Below are 19006 nucleotides of genomic sequence, written 5' to 3'. Positions count from 1 at the left end.
ACAAATTATAGAGTTGGGTGTTGTTTGCATCCTGACAACCCCTTATCAGAGACTTCTAGATAATGTCTCCCAGAAGTTTCATGCTGATATTAAAAGGCAGGGAGGCAAGATGGAACCTTCCAGAACTACAAAATCCACGAGCTATGAAGCGGAGCATCCGTCTTCTGGCACCCACTTCTAAGGCCCCAGGGCGACCCAAAATCTCCTCAGCACTGGTCCCTCCGATTCTGCCACAGAGAAATGGTCCAGAAGGGCACCATAGTGGACTGAAAAGGCCCAGGAGGGGTCGCATTTCCCTGCCTCTCACTTAAGAGGGTCCTCCATCAGAGCAACAAAGGCAGTTTCTGTTCCAAAACCAAGCCAGATTGGAAAAGATTGTAATTGTTTATACTAATGTAATTAGTATAAACCCTTAGACGTTCAGCTCACTTCTTTTCTCCTCTCAATTTCTCACTCTCCTCCTGTCTCTGACCCACCATACTCCAAATTATTGTTATACGACCAATAGGAGTTCAAACCAACTGCCCTGGCCAACAACAAAAACTAGCATCTCTCTTTCTCTCTCTCTCATGCAAATACACACGTCTCCAGAATTTATTAGAACAAAGTCTTTAAAAACACTTGAAAGAAATGACATCACGAAAGAGGAGGGTTTCCCTTCAACAAAAACGACTGCAAAGTGTGGAAGATGGTTCTGCTTTCCTTATCGCCTCCGAAGGCAGCCATGAAGCAGTGGTTCTCGAAGCACTGAAATGAAGCAGGGCACCCGAACAGCATTTGCTTCCGGAGAAGAACCAGAGGGATACCTGTGAAGCAATTCTGTTTACGGAGCAGTGAAGAGCAATCCAGGAAGTCTAGCAATTGCCCTCCAAGAGGCTTGGGGACACAGGGCCTGCCCCCCCGCCTGGCTTCTCCTCCTGTGAGTAGAGTCTCTCTTAGGCAGAGGTCCTCCGGGGCTGCCATAAAGCAACAGTTCCAATACACTACAAATGTCTTAAAAGTTTCTATTAACTCTGGCCATGTTTGGACAAGAGGGAATGCTGAGCAGTTCCATATCATATTACCAATTAATGTTTAAATAGCCCTTCCAATTATATGATTTAACTTTATGACCGTTTGACAAATTGGCTTAGGTACAAAGATAATGTAAATTCTGCCAGTGGGTTTTATTTATACACCCTCAAAGGCAAAAATGAAATATTTTCGGAGAACATGGGAGAAGAGGGGCTCGGCACTGCTCAGCAGAAAAGGAAATTAGAGGCCCCTTCCCCACCATTTTCAAATACTTCACTCTTTCCAAGAAAAACAAGTTGTAAATGGCTCGGGCAAACGCTCTGAATTCCTGCTTCTAGGAAAAACACATTCACTAATTAACCCATGTTATGTTTCTAATCTAACGTAGAATGCTGCTAAAAGTCTGTCTCAGCAAGAATGGGATTTATACTCACGACAACGTAACACAGTAAATTTGGGTGCCGATAAAGTGCATTCAAAAGTATCAAGGGCAGTTGGCTGCACAGATGGCACAAGACTGGGATCTGGCAGAGACCGTCCCGATCCTACAGGCGGCTGTCCCAAAAATTCAGCCCAGCTAGCACTATTCCAATTAACATGTCACAAGGTTTCTTTCTGGGCTGCACACAGCAACTACCTGAAGTTTGGGCCGGGTTTGCACGGCTGGTGGAAGAAAAGATGCTGCCACACACATCAGTTGTGCATCGCCAAATTTCCACAATTGCCCTCTGCTGGGTGCGGGCTGCTGCATCATTTGAACTCAGTGAGGGCAGGGGGCTCCCAAGGCACCCCAGAACCCTAGACCAAGGCATGGTTGCCAGGTGGGCTAGGCGGTGCCTCCGCTGCCCACCAGCTGTCCGCACCCAGGAACCCTCCAGACTCGTCCATCCATTCATCCATTAAAAGCTTTTCTATCCCATCCTCCACAGAATGTCTCAGGACGGCTTGCAATAAGTAGAATAAAACAAACCCCACAGCACCCGACCATTAATATACTAAAACCCCAGTTGAAATCAATTAAACATTAAAATAGTGAGAAAAAAAAAGATTTGCCTGATGCCAAAAAGAATGTCATGTCGGTGCCAGGTGAACCGCTCTGGGGAGCGTGTTCCATAGTCGGGGCGCCACCACAGAGAAGGCCCTCCTCTGGGTAGCCACCCTCCCGATCTCCTTCAAGGGGGCTCCCGGAGCAGGACCTGTGCCTCAGATCCCAAGGGGCGGGAGGGCACACAGGGGAGAAGGCATCCCGGACCCAAGCCGTCCAGGGCTTCATAGGCCATCACCAGCGCCTTAAATTGGGACCGGACTAGCCAGTGTAACCGGGAAAGGACTGGCATTCTATGTGAAAACCCTCCTCAAGTCATGTGTTCTCAGTCTCTGAATACTCAGATCTCGCCTTGCAGGGATCACCAGAACCCACCCTGCAGGCTGGGGACCTTCAACACAGCCCAGAGCAGCCTGCCTCTGTACTGCAGTGCAGCCGCAGCTGCAGCAGTGCCTGTGGCAGAGCTGCAGCACGCCTGCCCTGCATGAGCCGAGAGCAGCTCCAGAGCACAGTCACACCCCCAGCAGTAAAAAGCACGGGTCATGGCAGCACGGAGCCATGGCGGCTGCCGGGTGGGCACTTGCCCCAGAAAACTGCTCTGCGCCTGAATGAGCTTTTGCACCCCTGCAGTTCTAAACAGTTCTGTTTGGGGTACTGTGAAGAGCAATGCAGGAAAGTGAAGGAGTGCCCAGGCGACACCGGGCTCCGTCCCAGCCCAAGCTCTGCATCCTGAGAGGTGAGCCCCTTCCAGGCACTCATGGAGCCGACGGGGTGACGGTGGGCCCATCACAGCCTCCCAGCCCGACCCACCTCATGGCGTAGCTGTTGTGGGGGGAAGAGTGGGAGCAGCAGGAGGAGGAGGATGCAAGTCGCTCGGAGTTATTCGTAAGAAAAAAGCAGGGTATAAATCAAATAAATAAAGTTTTCATCAGTTTTGCGGAGGCGTTTCCCCAAAGGCATTATAAACAGTAACAGAAGATTATGATTGCTTCTGCACGGCAGAATATTTTCTGCTCTTTTATATGGCACTTATCAGAAATGAATGCCTTTTTTTATAATTCTTTATCTAAAATATGGAACCAAAGGACAACTTGCTTCTCAGATTACGGAGCAGCCACTGGAAAGCTTGTTTACGTTATGAAGCAAAGCTTTCTCGCCAGCTTCGCTCTGTAGAAGCGAGAGCATTTTTCATTATGGAAAAATTGGCTTTTAAGATAGGAAAGCATAATTACTAAATAGCTGGTGATGTGAATGATGGAAAGCGGCATTAAGTGTCTTAAATACAGGGCCTGCAGGTTTTCCCTTCACTCACAACATACTAGGTGGATCACTAAAACAGCTATTACGTGGAAATTTATAGTGCAGTAATTGACCAACACAGACAACTAGAAAGATTACTGGAAACATGTGGATTGTATAGAAATGTGTTGCTTCATATATGAAATGATTGATTCAGATTGTTCCCAGGAACAGTTGTTTTATCAACACTGGCAGCAAAGAGGAGTGATGATTAAAAAGCTTTTCATCTTAGCAAAACTGCAATTAGCCAAAAGATGCGTGAGGACTGAGCCAGCCTAGAGCTTCTTCCATGGCAAGTCTTTGCAACGACCTGCTGGCACTGCGCACCTCCCGCGTTCTGTGCAGTAGTTCCTTTTTCAGGAAAAGACCATTTAGGAGTGAGCCAGAAAGCCTGGGGACCCCTCTGTTTAGCAGCAATGATGACGATGCTCGGCCTCTTGAGAACTGAGAACCGGATGCCTTATCCTAGAATGCAGGAATAAAGTGCTCTCCAAATGCCACCATCCGTTAGCGCACCGGAGATGTTGCAGCAACTGGATCAACGGACAGGACCCTACACCGGGGTATCTTGCCGTGGCAGGTCGCCATGCTGCTCCATCCCAAAACCACCTGGGGAATCATGCCACCCGGGGGAATCCACAGGTGGTGCAGGGTTGCCCCAACAGGTTCTCGCGTCATCAGAACGGAGGGGACTGATGCCACTGCGGGCGAGAGCAGCGGGCAGAGCGAGCAACAGGCACTCGCCACCTTTTGCAGTCTTGGCCAGTCTTTCCAAAGTAGCCACTTAGCAGGGGAAGGACTCTCACCGGTTGTCCTCCTGCCCCCACCGCACTTGTCTTTCGATTGTCCCCCCAAAGCATCCTGCTCGGCATTCTGTTCAGCCTTGCACAAGTGTAGACGTGTTGGACTTACGAGGCCCAAAACCGCCCTACCTGGGTGGCTCTGGGGTGAGGTTGGCTCCGAGTCTGGGCACAGACCCTGGAAGGTTCCCAGTAGGTCCCCCCACCACTCTGCCTTCCTCTGACAGCAAAAGGCGATTGTCACATGAAAGCAAAGCACAAGGCATTTTTGTCTGCAAAAAAGGTAAAATTTGCACCCTCTCCATGGAGAGCTCTTGGCATTCTTCTCTCTTGCCTGGACTGTCTTCAAGATACCTAAACGTTTTGCACATTGTCCCACAACTTCAACTATTCAGGAAAGTGCAGAAGTGTATCCCACCCTCTTGTCTGGGGAAAAGGTGTGTTGATAGCAAGTTGTCACGACTCTGGGACCCCTCTAAAGAGGAGGTTTGGCAAGGATGGGTGTCCTTCTCAGGGCACCTGGCCGTGTGTGTTGTGAAACAACCAGCCCAATCGTTTGTCAGAGCATGGTGAGTCATCCATTAAACAACCAGTCCACCCTGGTGGGTCGCCCTGTTGGCTCAGTGTGAGATTCGTATGTGACCAAAGTTTTCATATAAACGTATTCCTATATGTGTTAAATTAGAATACCAAGCTTGCATACTTACTGAATTCCATTACTGAATAAAGAACTCAAACAAATCCTTAACTAATGGGAATGAGGGGCAAGGAGTGATGAAAAAAATACCAAGTAAATGTTAGCAAAACTGCTAAAAGACAGCTATTAAAATAATAAACAGTCCTTCACCATCATGGAAGTACAGTCAGTGCAGACTCCGGTAGGGCTAATGCAATTAACTTAACAGGCACACACACCAAAGGAATATACAAATTAAACATCCATCAGAATAATGTCCTTGACATATTATTCCAATCTTTCAGTTATTCACTTTGCTAAATCCCCTTCCCAAATTAATAGGAAGGCACATTATTTAATAACTGGATCATGAGTATAAAAATGAGATAAATATAGTTATTATTTGGGAGAGGAAATGGCTGCATCGATGACTTGATCTTTGATATTTATGTGCAGACAGAGACTGAGTGTGTGTTGAGTCCAGCATAATATAAAATGCATTCCAACATAATGCCAGTGATAGTATTCGTGATAATTATTAATACAGGTGGGCATTTCAAGGAGTATTTTAATCTAGAATGCATCTGAATGCAGAGGGTGCCAAAAAAAATGTTTCCTAGATGGAATGTGAACATTCCCAGCTCTGATTCTGGTCTGAACAGAAGATTCAGAGTGCAAGATTTGCATTAGAACTACCTGGATCCACCTCATCCAGAATTCTGTTTCCAGCACCCAGACACTTTTGGAAACTCATAAACAGGTTTCAGTGGCACAAGCACGATTTGTGGGAGGAAAGCACAGAAAACGCTTTTCCTCAAACTGCTTGCACAGAGTTCCTTGCATCCTTTCTCTTGTCTCACGTATGAAGAGCTCCAACGGAGGACAGAAAGAGTCCATCCAGCCCAGGATGGAAAAAGCCCTTTTGGACTTTTGAAAGCAAACCTTTGTTCAAGGTAAGCAACAAAGCGACGTCTCTTTCGTTCTCTCTCCAATATATCCACCTACCAGCACATTCACACACATCACACACAAAGCATCTCATTCATAGCCAAGGCACACACCTTCAGACATACATAAACGAAGACTATGGACGCACTACACTGCAATTAGCCCAGGAAGCGCCCCTCCCCGCCCAGGTTGCAGGCTTCTTTCAGCCTGGATTGCAGCATAGGGGCAAAGGGACGGTTAACTCTTCCCTGGCCAGCGGCAAGCACACCGAAGCACCCCCAGGCGGGACCGTGCTGGTGCCAGGAGGGGGAAGGTTCTCTGGGGCAGGCAGGGGGAGGAGGTGGGGCTCCATGGGCTGTGTCCAGATGGCAGGCCCGGGCTCCCCACTCATGATCTAGGACAGCTTCCTCTTCCTAGCAGCTTCCAGAGATGCCTCTGGAAGGCCCACAGGCAGGTCACAAAGGGAAAGGCGCTAGCATTCTTAGCCTCCGGTATTCGGAACTACACTCCTCACGGCTGGTGGCCTTCACCCTGTTGCTGTTGAGGCATCTATGAAGCTGCCCAGTTGGGCATCACATTGCAGAGAAATTGGCTTCCATTTGGACCACCTATTCACCCAGCTGAAGAAATCTTTCTAGAGCTCTTTACAGGACCCTTTGGATCACACCATCCGAAAAGATTTGGTGCCATCTGTGAGCCAGACTCCGCCCTGCTCAGTCTGAGCCCAGAGTCCTTGCGAGGAAGCTCACGCAAACAGGCCCTGCCTGCAGGTCTTTAGGAGGTGCCCATGTTCCCTCTCCTTTGTCAGTTCATATTGACTAGGTATGGCTCCCATCACCTGAAGCAATGAGGCAGGTGCGCTCAGACCTCTTCCACACGGGAGGCAGGTAAAGGCCTCCACCAACGCTATGCCATAATGTGATTTCTAGAGGTCCTACATCCCTGCTTGCTTTTCCATTTCTTTAAGGGTGGATCTAAAGGCAGTCTCTCTCGGTTGTTCATATGCTTGAGTGATCTGCTCCTCCAATTTATTCATGGTTTGCAGCCTTTTATAAACTCTTCAGAGTTCAGGAACTTTGTTTCCTTCGTTCGGAAATGCCCACTGTCTAAAAGAAGGCTGCATGACTGCCACTGTGCTGCTTTCTCGGCACCCTTGTGTCAGTTGGGCCATGAGTATTTTTTCTACCATACGGTAAGTGTTTCATCTGAGCCTCTATGATAGCCTCCCCTTCAAAAGGCATCCCTCCATGATTAACTTCCCTGGGGACTTCCAGATATGTCTGACTACAGTTCCCATCATCCCCAGCTAGCATGGAGGGACACTCTACGATAATGGCTTAAGTAACTTACAAGCTTCACAAACAGATTTGACCCTCCTGACTCTCGCCTTCAAGTTCCTTCCGACTCGTCTCCTCATTTTTCAGGAAATCGCCTCTTACGAAAATAAGTGGGGTTGTGTTGGACTTCTAGGTAATTTTCCACTCAGAACTGGAGTGCTGCAGTCACCGATACCCTGATATGCTGCTGCGGGTTAGAAATACTCACCATCTCATTTCCGAATAGGATGTCCACATAAGGCAGGACTTTCATCATCGGTTCCTTGTAGAATTGGCTAATAAACGGTGCAGAAAGATTCAAACTGAAGATCTTGTTGCTTGCGGATGCCTGAGAGGCCACTTTTAATATGGATTCTGGTGATACTGTCAGAAAGAAACCCTGCGAACAAAATGCGCAGTGAGTTACTATCTCACATTCTCAAGAAACATTTTTGCTGCTGGGGAAAGTACTTTAAAACCCCACACTGCCAGCTGTAACAAACGTTTGGCATTCTACCGATAATTAAAGTTATTTAAAGTTCAGAAACCCTTGTTCAATAAATTGCACTTTTTGTAAATAAGCCAATAGAAAAGGAAACTGTGAATAATCCATAACCTCTTACACAAAATTAGAATACAAATCTTATCACTGGAAAAGCATGTCAACTCCAATATTACAAATGGGTAGAAAGCAGATGAAAATCAAGTGAAAATACAGGTAGTATTTCCCAGGTTTTTAGAGCCATCATTAAAACAATATTGTTACAAATTTAAATAAACACACAACGATAGCACAACCAAGTATTAGACAGAGAAAGAATTTGGGAAGATAACCCTGCTGAAACTGTAATGATTGCAAGCCAAACCTACCGTGGGCCACATTTCTCATGATGCTATTTAAGTAGCTGGCCCAGTATCCTTCTTTTTAATTTAAATTAAGCGATTAGCAAACCTGCCTTTGGCTGGCCTGAACGATACAATTTTTACTCAACCAGTGCAATGTGTCCTATATGAGTTTGCCCTGAGTTATCGGTGGTACAGGCAGACATCACCTGTCCTTTGGAGAAGTTTTGGGGACTGTAAATAGATTAAGCCTGCACTGTGGCAGGGCCTTTACATTTCTGTGTCCAGTTCAAAGCACTGATTTTAACCTAGAGAGACTCCATGGCCTCGGGCCCATCTATTTAAGAGGCTGCGCTCGTGCCAGGCTCATCCGGCAGTCCTCTCTGGAGCATCTGAGAAAAAGTGCTCTTTTCTCCTACTCACATTTGGCTAAAAGCAGGCCATGCCTGTCTTTTGATGGTCACCATTCTGATTTTCTTTTTTCAATAAATAAAATAAAACTTAACTTATATTCCACTATATTATTAATAATCAACTTATATTCCACTATACTAGTCCAAAGATTCTCCAAGCAGATTACAAAATTACATAAAATAACAATAACAACATACAATAAAACAGAGAAAAATGCAATTAATAAGTTAAAATATGTTAAATAAAAGCAGTATAAGTAACAGTTTTCCAAATTATGTTTCCTTTGTAAGTTTATGTTTCCTGAGAAAATGGCATACATGGGGGGTAAGTTTTTTAATTTTTCTAGTATTAAACCAAAGAGAAAACATTTCTGTGACTTGCATTTTACAACTGAAGCAGAAAATCCAACAATGCAATTCTGTGCGTATCTCCTCGGAAATAAATCAAGCTGAGTTTAATAAGATCTGCATCCAGTTTATTACTGCAGACTGAAAAACACTCTGGTGGTTCATTTGGGCCAGACCAAACCAGTTTGTTTGCCAGAAGATTAAAACTTTTAACTGGCTATTCTTTACCTCTAGAAAGTAAGCGAGTTACTCCATTCTAGAGTACCGAGATGTTTCAAACCATTCTTGTGTAACATAATTACAATCTGCTATGATTTATTTATGGCTTGATTACTTTTTTCACCCAATACCTGGGAAGTTCTATTCACACCTGCAAGATGGTGTGTTGAATTTAGATGTTCATATAATTATGACCAGCTTTGATGACTGCATAATTATGAACAACACTTCTGTAATCCATACAAATAACATTTTAAAAGCCAAGTACTTCACCTTTCTTTTAAAATACAAATTGTACAGTCTGAGTTGGCTTAATTATACACCGCTGACTGTGGGGTGCACGTTTGTGAAAGCACGGACTGTGCTGTGGAAGGAGAGCGTGAAAGGGAGGCTCCATCAAGAAGACATGTGAAAGTAGAAAACCCAAGCATGCAATATTCCTGAAACCTGTGCTGACTGACGCCGTGTGCGCCAAATATCGCCCTTTCAGAAAGTGCTACCAAATGCATAATCAGACTGTTTTCCATGCCCACAAGGTGCTACAACATCTTTGTGACACAAGATCGCAACTGTGATGGGAAATAAATGAGATCAGGATGATGTGTTAAATAATTTATTTGAGCCACAAATAAATGAAGCTTATGTTTAAAAAAAAAAATCACTGGAAAAAAACCCTAGGAGTATTATAAACAGCCCATTGGGTTTCTGGGCGGAAAATAAAAAGAACATCAAGAAAGTGAGTCACATCTTAAAATGTCAATTAAAAATAAAAGAAGAAAATTGCAAGAGTATTATATTATATTCCCACCTATTCTCAGTAACTGGGACTAAGCACATCAAAAAAAATAAAAAACATATATTTAAAGCATTAAAAATCGCATATGTTACACAGCTGCATGTTGAAATTGTACCAAATATCCAGATTAAAAATGCTACAACAATATAGCAGGTAAAGCTAGTCCAGCAGAAACTCCCAAATGCCTGCTGGAGCAAAACAGGGACTTGGCTGTCTTAGGACACCTAACGGGGAGCAGTCAGGGATGGGAACACCCACCAACCCAGCTCCTTGGAAGGGAATTCCAAACAATAACGTTATTTCTGCACCTCGAACAAATAAACACCGTATTAATGATGCCTTAAAAATGCAGTTGATCCTTGGACAGTTTTTGCTAACCTGGTGTCCCTCAGGAGAAGTTGTGGACCACCACTCCCATTTCTCCCACCCAATGGCCATCAAGGCTGGCAAGGACACGAGCTGGCCCAAAACCTATGGAGGACAGCTGCATAGGAAGGCTGTTCCAGCACAACCTTGTGCTATTTCATTCCTCTCAGTCAGTTCTATGAATAATAATAATAATAATAATTAGAACATTTCTATGCCGCAGACAGACGGGATTATTAATTACAGCTGAGCTATTAAAAGGCACCTCCACCATTTTAGTTTTCTTATGGCGTCAGCTCTCTGGATATGCTCGGTGTAAATGTTTTTAAGGAGACCTTTGGCTCAGTGTGGGGAGCCCAGCTTACTGACCTCAGCCAACTTCTGGAAGCTGAAACAGGCGGGGGCAGCACTTCCTCTCCTGGGGCTTTGAACACACTGCGCTTAAAAGCACCACTCTCTAATAAAAGTGTCCCATTACCGAAAATTAAATGCCACCTAGCAACCTTAAAGGTTACCGTCACCCTAGCCGGGGGTCACAACAGACCATCTATCACCAGCCTCACCTACGAACATCAAAGTGTGGGGCAGCCGATGGAAAGAGCGCAGCCCCAACAAGCCTGGTTGCTTTGGGGAGCACGACGGGCCCGGCCAGAGTCGTCCACATTACTGTATTTTAATTCAGCTTTTATCCTGCCCTTCCCAACAAGAAGAAGAGGTTGCTCCATTCTTTGATTTTAACTTATTTCATCCAGAATGCAGTTTTAAATTGGACAGAGTAAGAATGGCACAAAAGCAGAAATGCATTTGAGTAATGGTTTTGGCATGCTGCAGTCTGTATTGTTTATTTTAATGGAAGCATGGCTTCATAAGTGGAAAATGACGAAGATTTAAGCTATTGTTTTATTTCAAGTGGGCAGCGGTCCCATTTTTGATGAAAGCTGATTTTCAAACAGTTTTCGGTACTAAAGCAAAAGGCTGAACTGTCTGTGTATGTGCTTATATTGACCCTGACGTTTTCTTTTCAATTAGTGCCAACATGTCAGGAGGAGAGGGCTGTTTCAAGACTGGGATAGTTTCATTAATGCTAAAGCAAACTCTTAATTGTTGCCACATTGGCATTTATCATTCCAACAGCTGTACGGCTAGTCCTTGAGATACAGGGTCAACATTAATGGCATTAGCCTTTATCTGATACCCATCTAAGACTGTACTTTAGAAATCCATATCCATTTCCAGCGATTAGGTACTGTGGCCACGATCCAAGCCAACAGTTGCAGATGGGTCCATGGGAGCGTTGTCTTGGGAGAGGAAATCCCCAGGCAGTTCCACATCTGGCTCTTCAGATGCTGCTGACTCTCAGAGCAGGCTCCAAAGCAACGCAGGCATTTGCAAGCACCCCGCAGGGCCGTGCTCCAAGATTCCCGCCGGCTCATCCGCATCGTGGAGAACAGACGTGCCGCACGGCACACCGGAGCACTTCTACACGCCTGACCAGAGCTGGCCCGTTGGCCCACGGAGCCCAGGAATCATGAGCGTGGCCAGCGTGGCTCCTTCTGAGCTCAGCCTGGAGATGGCTGGGGCTGAACGTGGGGCGGGGCCCTTGCCTGGACAGCGTGGGCTGTGCCACACCGAGCCACGGCCCCCTCCCTGTGGGCCCCCCAGGCCAGCATCTCCTCCCGCTGCATTTCTATCTCGCGTCTTGCACGGCATTCTGTCTGCTGCAGGCAGCTCGGGGCAGTGGGTGTGCCTGCGGGATCCTTCAGCAAAAACCTCCCGAACCAGCTTGCGATCCCGAGGGAAGGGTGTGTGGTTGGTTGAGATCTAAACCTGCAGTCAGCACGCTTGGAAGGCTACCTCCAGGATAGCCCACTTCCTCTTTTTTTGACAGCGGAGTTTATCTCAGTTGCTAGGCTACATGCAGAAAAATAATTGTTCTTAACAGATTTGCCTGAGATTGAGTTGGACTTTCATCATCCCCAACTTGCTATTATTACTGGTTAATTCAGTACTGAAAGCACATAATTACTGGCATCGGTACAAGTATTATCTTACAGTAAAGTAGCCCTGACTAACAATATTCCCTCTGTGAATCTCAGCACTATCACAGAGCACAGAGGCAGTTCAGAGAAGTGCCGTGACGTTCTTCCATGGAGTTTCCCAGCCCCGCTTCTTCACAAAAGTCCACCCACCTTCCAATGGCTCCAAGGGGACTAAGCTTTTCTAAAACCACATTTCATGGGTTCCATCAGCTCACTAAGAATATCTGCATTATCGCCTAACAAATATTTTTGGAAGACCACTCTCTTTCAATTTCCTCTCACATCATGGCCTATAATTCCCACTCCTGCCCCCCGCCGCCAAATTGGAAGAGCCTTGTTTGGTTGTTAACCATTTTGCATCTGATGAAGTGAACTGGAGTCCTCAGAAGCTCATGTTGTGAGAAATCGGTTCGTCTTCATGGTATCAAAAGACTTAAAAAACAACGATTGTTTTTCATATTGTCAGGAATGTTTGCATGACCCACAAAAGTACAGCAGAACAGTAATTGAAGTGAAGACTGGCTGCCCTGGTAAATGATCTCCTCTCAACTCTTGCTCTGAGTTGCCAACTCTGGTCGACATGGTGAATCGCTCTTGACCTGCGGATGCTGCCACAGAACAGAATGCGGGGGGCGATTCCCACTGATTAAGCATGTCAGAGCATCAATGCGGGATCAGAGCAAAGGTCCATCTCTGAGCCCATCATCCTGTTTCCTGTTGGGACCATTCAGAAGCCTCTGAGGTTCAGCCACTGTGGCCAGCAGCCACCGGTTTATCCTCTATGCATTTATCTAATCCTCCTTTAGAAGCATCTAAACTTGTGACCATATTTGTGGCAGCAAAATCCCTAAATTATGCATTGTGAGTCTCCTGCCAAATGGTTTCAGTAAATAACCCCCTCAGTTCTACTGTTATTGTGAACCAAGGAGAAAAGCTTCAGCATATAATAAATAAATCAATAACAAGAGGAGACAATGTCTTTTTCTTTATACCAGACACAATTGAATATATCTCTGTTATAGCACCCTTTGCTTACTTTTTCCCTAAACAAAAACCTCCAAAGGATGTAAACTTTCCGTTTTTCAATCCAATTTGCACAGAAGAAGACATAACGAAATTGTAACTTTCTGAAAACAAAGCAAAATAAAACATTTAGCATTTACATGGTTTTCTTATAAACCATACGGCTGTTACCACTGCTATGAAATTGATTATGTTAAGGCAATAGCTGATGTTCCAAATAACTTTTTACCCAATTATAAGGCTTCTCTCCACTTAACTGACCTAATTGTCTTCCTTGGGATTTCTGTATGCTCAAGCACATACAAGGATTCTCGTACAAAGTTTCCATCTTCACTCTAGTCCAGGGACACCTCCCTCTGCTACCATTCCTAGCTTTGTCTTAAAGTCCACCTCTGGCCCTTCCTTCTCCCCTCCTGCAGACCCGGTCTTTACGAAGCTCATGCCTCAAATAATTTTGGCCTGAGCTCCCACTCTTCCCACTGCTGCGGCCACCAAGCTTTTGTGGGGCGTCTTCTCATTTCTAATGTTCTCCCAGGCTGCCCCGCCAGTAGGACCCTGCTTTTAATGCTTCTCCGCTGAGACCCACCAGTTAATCAGTTCTTTAATGGGCAGAATTCCACCTCCACCACAACAGCTTCAAACGAAGGACCAATAGACAACTTTGGAGCATTCCCAGTTCAACCAACAAAAATGCGCCATCTCTGGATTTCATCCGTTGCTATATAAGTCGGAAACTGTTCGCTTATAGCCAGCTCTTTGTTTACTTCAGCTATAAATTGACTGTTCAACATCTGGCATGACATTTAAACATGGAATTTTCTATAGTTCAAGCCACCAGTAAAAGAGACATTTTCTCCTTAAACAATTAACCCTTCATTTCTCAATTCTTGTTTCAAAACAAAGAACATCAAGACGTTTTCCTTTTTTTAGGTAACAACAGTTTCCTAACAGAAGGGTTTGTTATAAAATGCTTATCACTTATAGAACATTGCATCAGTCAAAATAACATCAATATCTAATTATATTCAAAATTTCCATGATGTAATACCTGCTACTATATTAGTTACTGCATTGAAATATGTAGGGTAGAGGGAAATAACGCCTGTTATGAAATCCAGAAGCCCCAAACCTCGACTCCCACTCATTCTGGCCAAATTCTGGCCTTCCTGCACTCTTCTAAAACCTGCGAGAAAGGGGTCTGTCAAAACAGTACAGGGGCCGCTTAAACGAAAAGGCAGGATATGAAAGCATCGCTTGATTCATCCCTCCGTGTTTCCTCTTCCTCTGGCAGTTGTGGACCAAGATGTTCTCACTAAAGCTTTATTATGGTAATAGAAACCAGCAAGTCTGGCTTTAAAGTACAAATTAAGCATGTTACAGAAATCAATAGCAACCGCAGCAAACACAGTTAGACTTCCAAGTGACCAAGCCATTAAGGAAGAGCAGTGTCAGGGGAAGAAGCGGATTCCAAACGGAGCAGCACCTCCCTTCCCTCTCACACTCAAATTACCAGCCCCCTCTTGCCACAGGGCCAACCACCCAGCAAGTCTGGCACTTCCCGTCTGTTCTGCCCTCCTTAACGGATGCCTGGCCCTGGGATCAGTGGTGCCCAACGGACTGCATCCGAGAGCGATAGAGAAGCCGGAAAACAACTCTCAGAACCACTCCATTATCCCTGGGTGTTAATGGAGTGCAAGGGGAGCTGAGCACTAATATTGTCTCGGCCTTCAAAAAGGAACCTGGGACTTCAGAAAATTCTAGAGCAGATTATAAAATCTTGAAGCACCTCGAAAACCATGTAGTGATTACTAAAGCCAACGTGGATTCCTCAAGATCAAGAACAAATCCTGCCAGATTAATCTGCTCTCCTTTTTTAACTGGGGGACCTCCCTGGTGGACTGAGGGAATGGTGCGCATCAGCAATTTTTTCGACAAAGTACTCTCACGATTTGCTGACTAACAAACTAGCTATAAGCAGGCTAGATGGAGCAACTCCCAGGTGTTGGCTAGAAGACTGTGCTTGACGAGCACTTATTGATAGCACCTTCTAAAACTGGGGAGAGGCAACGAGAGGAGCCTTCTTCAATGTTACCATGAATGATCTGGATGAGAAAGTGCAGGGAGTTCTTATCAGTTTGCAGATGACACAACATTGGTTGGGACAGATAATACCCTGGAAGACAGCAACAGAATAGAGGGGACTCTCGATAGGTTGGAGATTTGGGCTGGCCTTCCCATTGCCTTCTCCTGACAACGGGGTCCACGTCGTTGCTGAGCCCAAATGTCTGATGCACAGAGACCGTGAAGAAGAAATGCCAAGTTCCCCACCTGGGGCAGGGGACAACAATAACACGAATAGCTCCAAGATGGGAGGTACTTGGATCAACAAAACTACAGATGAGAAGGATATTGGAATTGTAGATCACAAATTTAACGAGTCAGTGTGATGTGGCTGCAAAAAGGGCAAATGCTATTTGTTGTTGTTGTTGTTGTTAGTTGCGAAGTGTCCGACCCATCTAGAAGGTGCTGTAGGCCGTCATAGAACCGGTCAACTGCAGCCTCTCCAGCACCAGTGGTTGGGGCAGAGACTTGGACCACTGTGATGTTGAACAGTTTGCCTTGGATTCGAACTGAGACCATTCTGTCATTCTGGAGATTGCGTCCCAGTCCTACTTTTCCTACTCTTTTGCTGACTATGGAGGCTACTCCATTTCTTCTAAAATGCTATTTGGGACTGCATGAATAGAACTACCACTTCCAAATCACATGCAATACTAGTTCCCCTCTACTCATCCTGAGTACTCAGTCCAGTTCTAGGTGCCACTACTTAAGAACGTTGCAGACAAAATGGACATGGATCAGAAGAAAGCAACGAAGATGATCAGAGGGCTGGAAACATTGAAAGAACCAGGCATGTCTAGCCTTGAGAAGAGAAGACCGAGGGGAGATACGTTCGCACTCTACAAGTACCTGAAAGGATGTCACACAGGGGAGGGCCAAGATCTCTTCTCAATCATCCCAGATTGCAAGACATAGAGTAAGGGGCTCCAGTGACAAGGAGTCAAATTCTGGCTGAATACCAGGGGAAACCTCCTGACTCTTGGAGGAATACGACGATGGAACCAATTACCTGGTTCCTGGTCCTGGGGGCTCCCACACTGGAGGCATTCAAGATGCACTGCAGTGATGCTTTAACTTGGAATCCTGCACCGAGCATTGCGTTGGACCTGGTGGCTTTCTTGGCCCCTTCCAACTCTACTATTCTGTGATTCCATTAAATGGATCCTCAAATTTTCCCAGATTCCTGCAGACATGAATCTCTCCTGCAATGAGTACAGAGTATGTGTGAAAACGGGCACCCTGAGACCATATGTACCCAACACAACATCTGTGGACAGCATACCTGAATTACAGAGGGATCGCTTTGCTACAGAGGAATTAAGTACGTATACCTATTATGAAATTGTTTTGAATTGTCAATTATACGGCGACATTGTGCACAACAGTGCATTTTTATTTTCGCGTTTTGTCATGCTTTCATGTGAATTGCTTTGAGTTTAAAGTTCAGAGGAGAGTAGTTTGGCACACGAATAGAGGGACTACAAGCACAAACAAGCGAGTGTTGGCTTATTGAGAGACATATAAGGAATGGATTCACAGAAGCGTGCAGTGCTTGGAGCCATTTGAACAACAAGAGCTCTTGTACCAGGAATCACATCAGCTTGCAGATCTCAAACCAGGTGATAGATACTGCAATACGAGGTGTGTCCAGAAAGTCGTGAGAATGAAGTCCCTACACTTGGGAAGGGCTCTGTGAAGGGAGAAGCTGGCCGAGGTCACTTGGAGTGGCGTGCCAGTGATACGTGAGAACACTGATCAGTTGCATTCCAGCCCTGCCAGAGTCGAGACATTCTCTTTTGTGACACCCCATTCAAGTGCCTCGTATTAAGAAAAATGCAAGCGACTTTGAAAGCAGCAGTACGCGATAAATTTGTGTGAAATTGGGTTAAAGTGCATCAGGAACTTTGGAAATGGCAAGGAAAGGTTATGGAGAACCTGCGCTACCATCAAGTGTACCGATGGCATAAGTTGAGATCGGCTCAACTTGGATCATTCAACACGACAACACAGCGAGGCTGCTTTGGCTGTCAGAGTTTTTGGCTGAAAAGCACTTCACAGGGCTTCCCCATCCGCCCTACAGCCCTGACCTGGCTGTGTGTGAATTCATCTCCCCAAAGATGAAGAATGGTCTGAAAGGACACCATTTTGGTGGTGCAGATAACGTCCAAAGAACCACTACGCAGGCTCTGAACGCCATCCCACTGGAAGACTTCCAGGGATGCTATGAAGAATGGAAACATCGCTGGGAGCATTGTGTACACTCACAAGGTGCAAACTTCAAAGGAGACAATGTTCAATTGTAAAATTTTTCAGTACAATAATTTTTAAAATATCATTCTCATTGCTTTCTGGACACACCTTGTAAATGCAGATAGAAATACGATCTATAGAAGTTGGGCCAACCGTTGCAAAGGAAGCTGAAGTGGTTGAGGGACAGCATTCGATGACCCTTAGGAACTTTGCTAGTAGAAAACACTCTTCTGCTGTAGCCTGCAGATTTCAGAGTCTCCTCTCATAATTTTACAGGAAGCAAAATGTATTTATTGTTTAGCAGTTAAACTGTTAGAATTGACAAGAATTTTAAACAAAAATGCTTAAGAAAATACCACCCTCCTTCCAAACTCTGCTAAAAGTGTCAAATGTAATTATAAATCTTTAGCAAAAATGTCAGATGTTATGCTAATCCACTCACAGTCTGACACTGCCATTCTTTAACTTTTATAGATTTGAACAGTTATCACTTTGTTTGTATGTTGCCATAGACAACATAATCAACAGTTTTCATATCTCACCGTTCATATTTTCTGTTGAAGTGGATTTTGTGCTCGCTGACTACTTTTGTTCAAGTATGAAATCTGTTGCTACTTGAATAGGGAGTAGTTATCTCTATAATAAACATTTTAATACAAGATAAAGGAATGACAAGTTCTAGGTTTTTAAAATTTCTATGCACTGCCCTTACCAAACATCTACTTGCAACTATACAAAAGCAGCAAAATTGATAGCTTTGTTCAGTTTACATCTGTTAATATGAGGTAAAAACTCAATTCCCCTCTACAGAAAGATAATGAGTAAAAGCAAATCTTACTCGTTAAATCACACAGGAAGGAATTAAAATTTTGCCAAAGCCCAACGGTGAATTTTATTTTATTTTTGACATGTTAACAAGGTTGCATCACACCCTCTGGTTCAGGCTCTGCTGATTTAAATGGGAGCCAAACTAGTAAAGGAATTCAACTTCCTGGGATCTAAAACTGACCAACATGGTGACCACAGTCCTGAGATCGGAAGGCGCAAAGCACTTGGAAGAAATACACTGTCCAGCACGAATAACAGCTGGAGGAGTAAACACACCAGCCTCTCGACCAAAGGCAGATTAGTCAGCACAATAAATTTTCCAATTGCCACGTATGGCTGTGAAACTTGGACTCTGAAAAAGACAGATGGAAGAAGGGTGGATGCTTACAAATTGTGGTGCTGGAGACGACTGTTGCGCATCCCATGGTCTGCAAGAACCACAAACAATTAAGTCGTAGACTGAGCCTCACCAAAAATATCACTTGAAGCCAAGATCACCAAATAAAGCATGTCATACTTTGGCCATGTTATGAGAGCTGACTCACTCGAAAAGTCCGTCATGCGGGGGGTGATCAGAGATAAAAGGAGAAGGATCTCCCCAGCACCCGTTGACTGGACACCATCAAGAAAGACCCTGGGATGGACCTGGTGGTCTTGAAGGA

At 45.0% G+C, this 19006-nt stretch overlaps 1 protein-coding gene across 3 annotated transcripts in view; it reads right to left on the bottom strand.

Moving 5' to 3' along the window:
* Positions 1–19006, bottom strand: part of ADK (adenosine kinase) — a 161902-nt gene that overhangs the window by 43929 nt on the left and 98967 nt on the right. For all 3 annotated transcript variants that reach the window (XM_044420250.1, XM_044420252.1, XM_044420251.1), the window contains exon 7: positions 7328–7498. In XM_044420250.1, the coding sequence (XP_044276185.1) occupies positions 7328–7498 (171 nt within the window). The remainder of the gene's footprint in view (positions 1–7327; positions 7499–19006) is intronic.

This window comes from Varanus komodoensis, unplaced genomic scaffold (genome assembly GCF_004798865.1).
Source record: "Varanus komodoensis strain SLA01 unplaced genomic scaffold, ASM479886v1 scaffold11, whole genome shotgun sequence".
NCBI lineage: Eukaryota > Metazoa > Chordata > Lepidosauria > Squamata > Varanidae > Varanus > Varanus komodoensis.
This window is presented reverse-complemented; position numbering and strand designations above follow the sequence as displayed.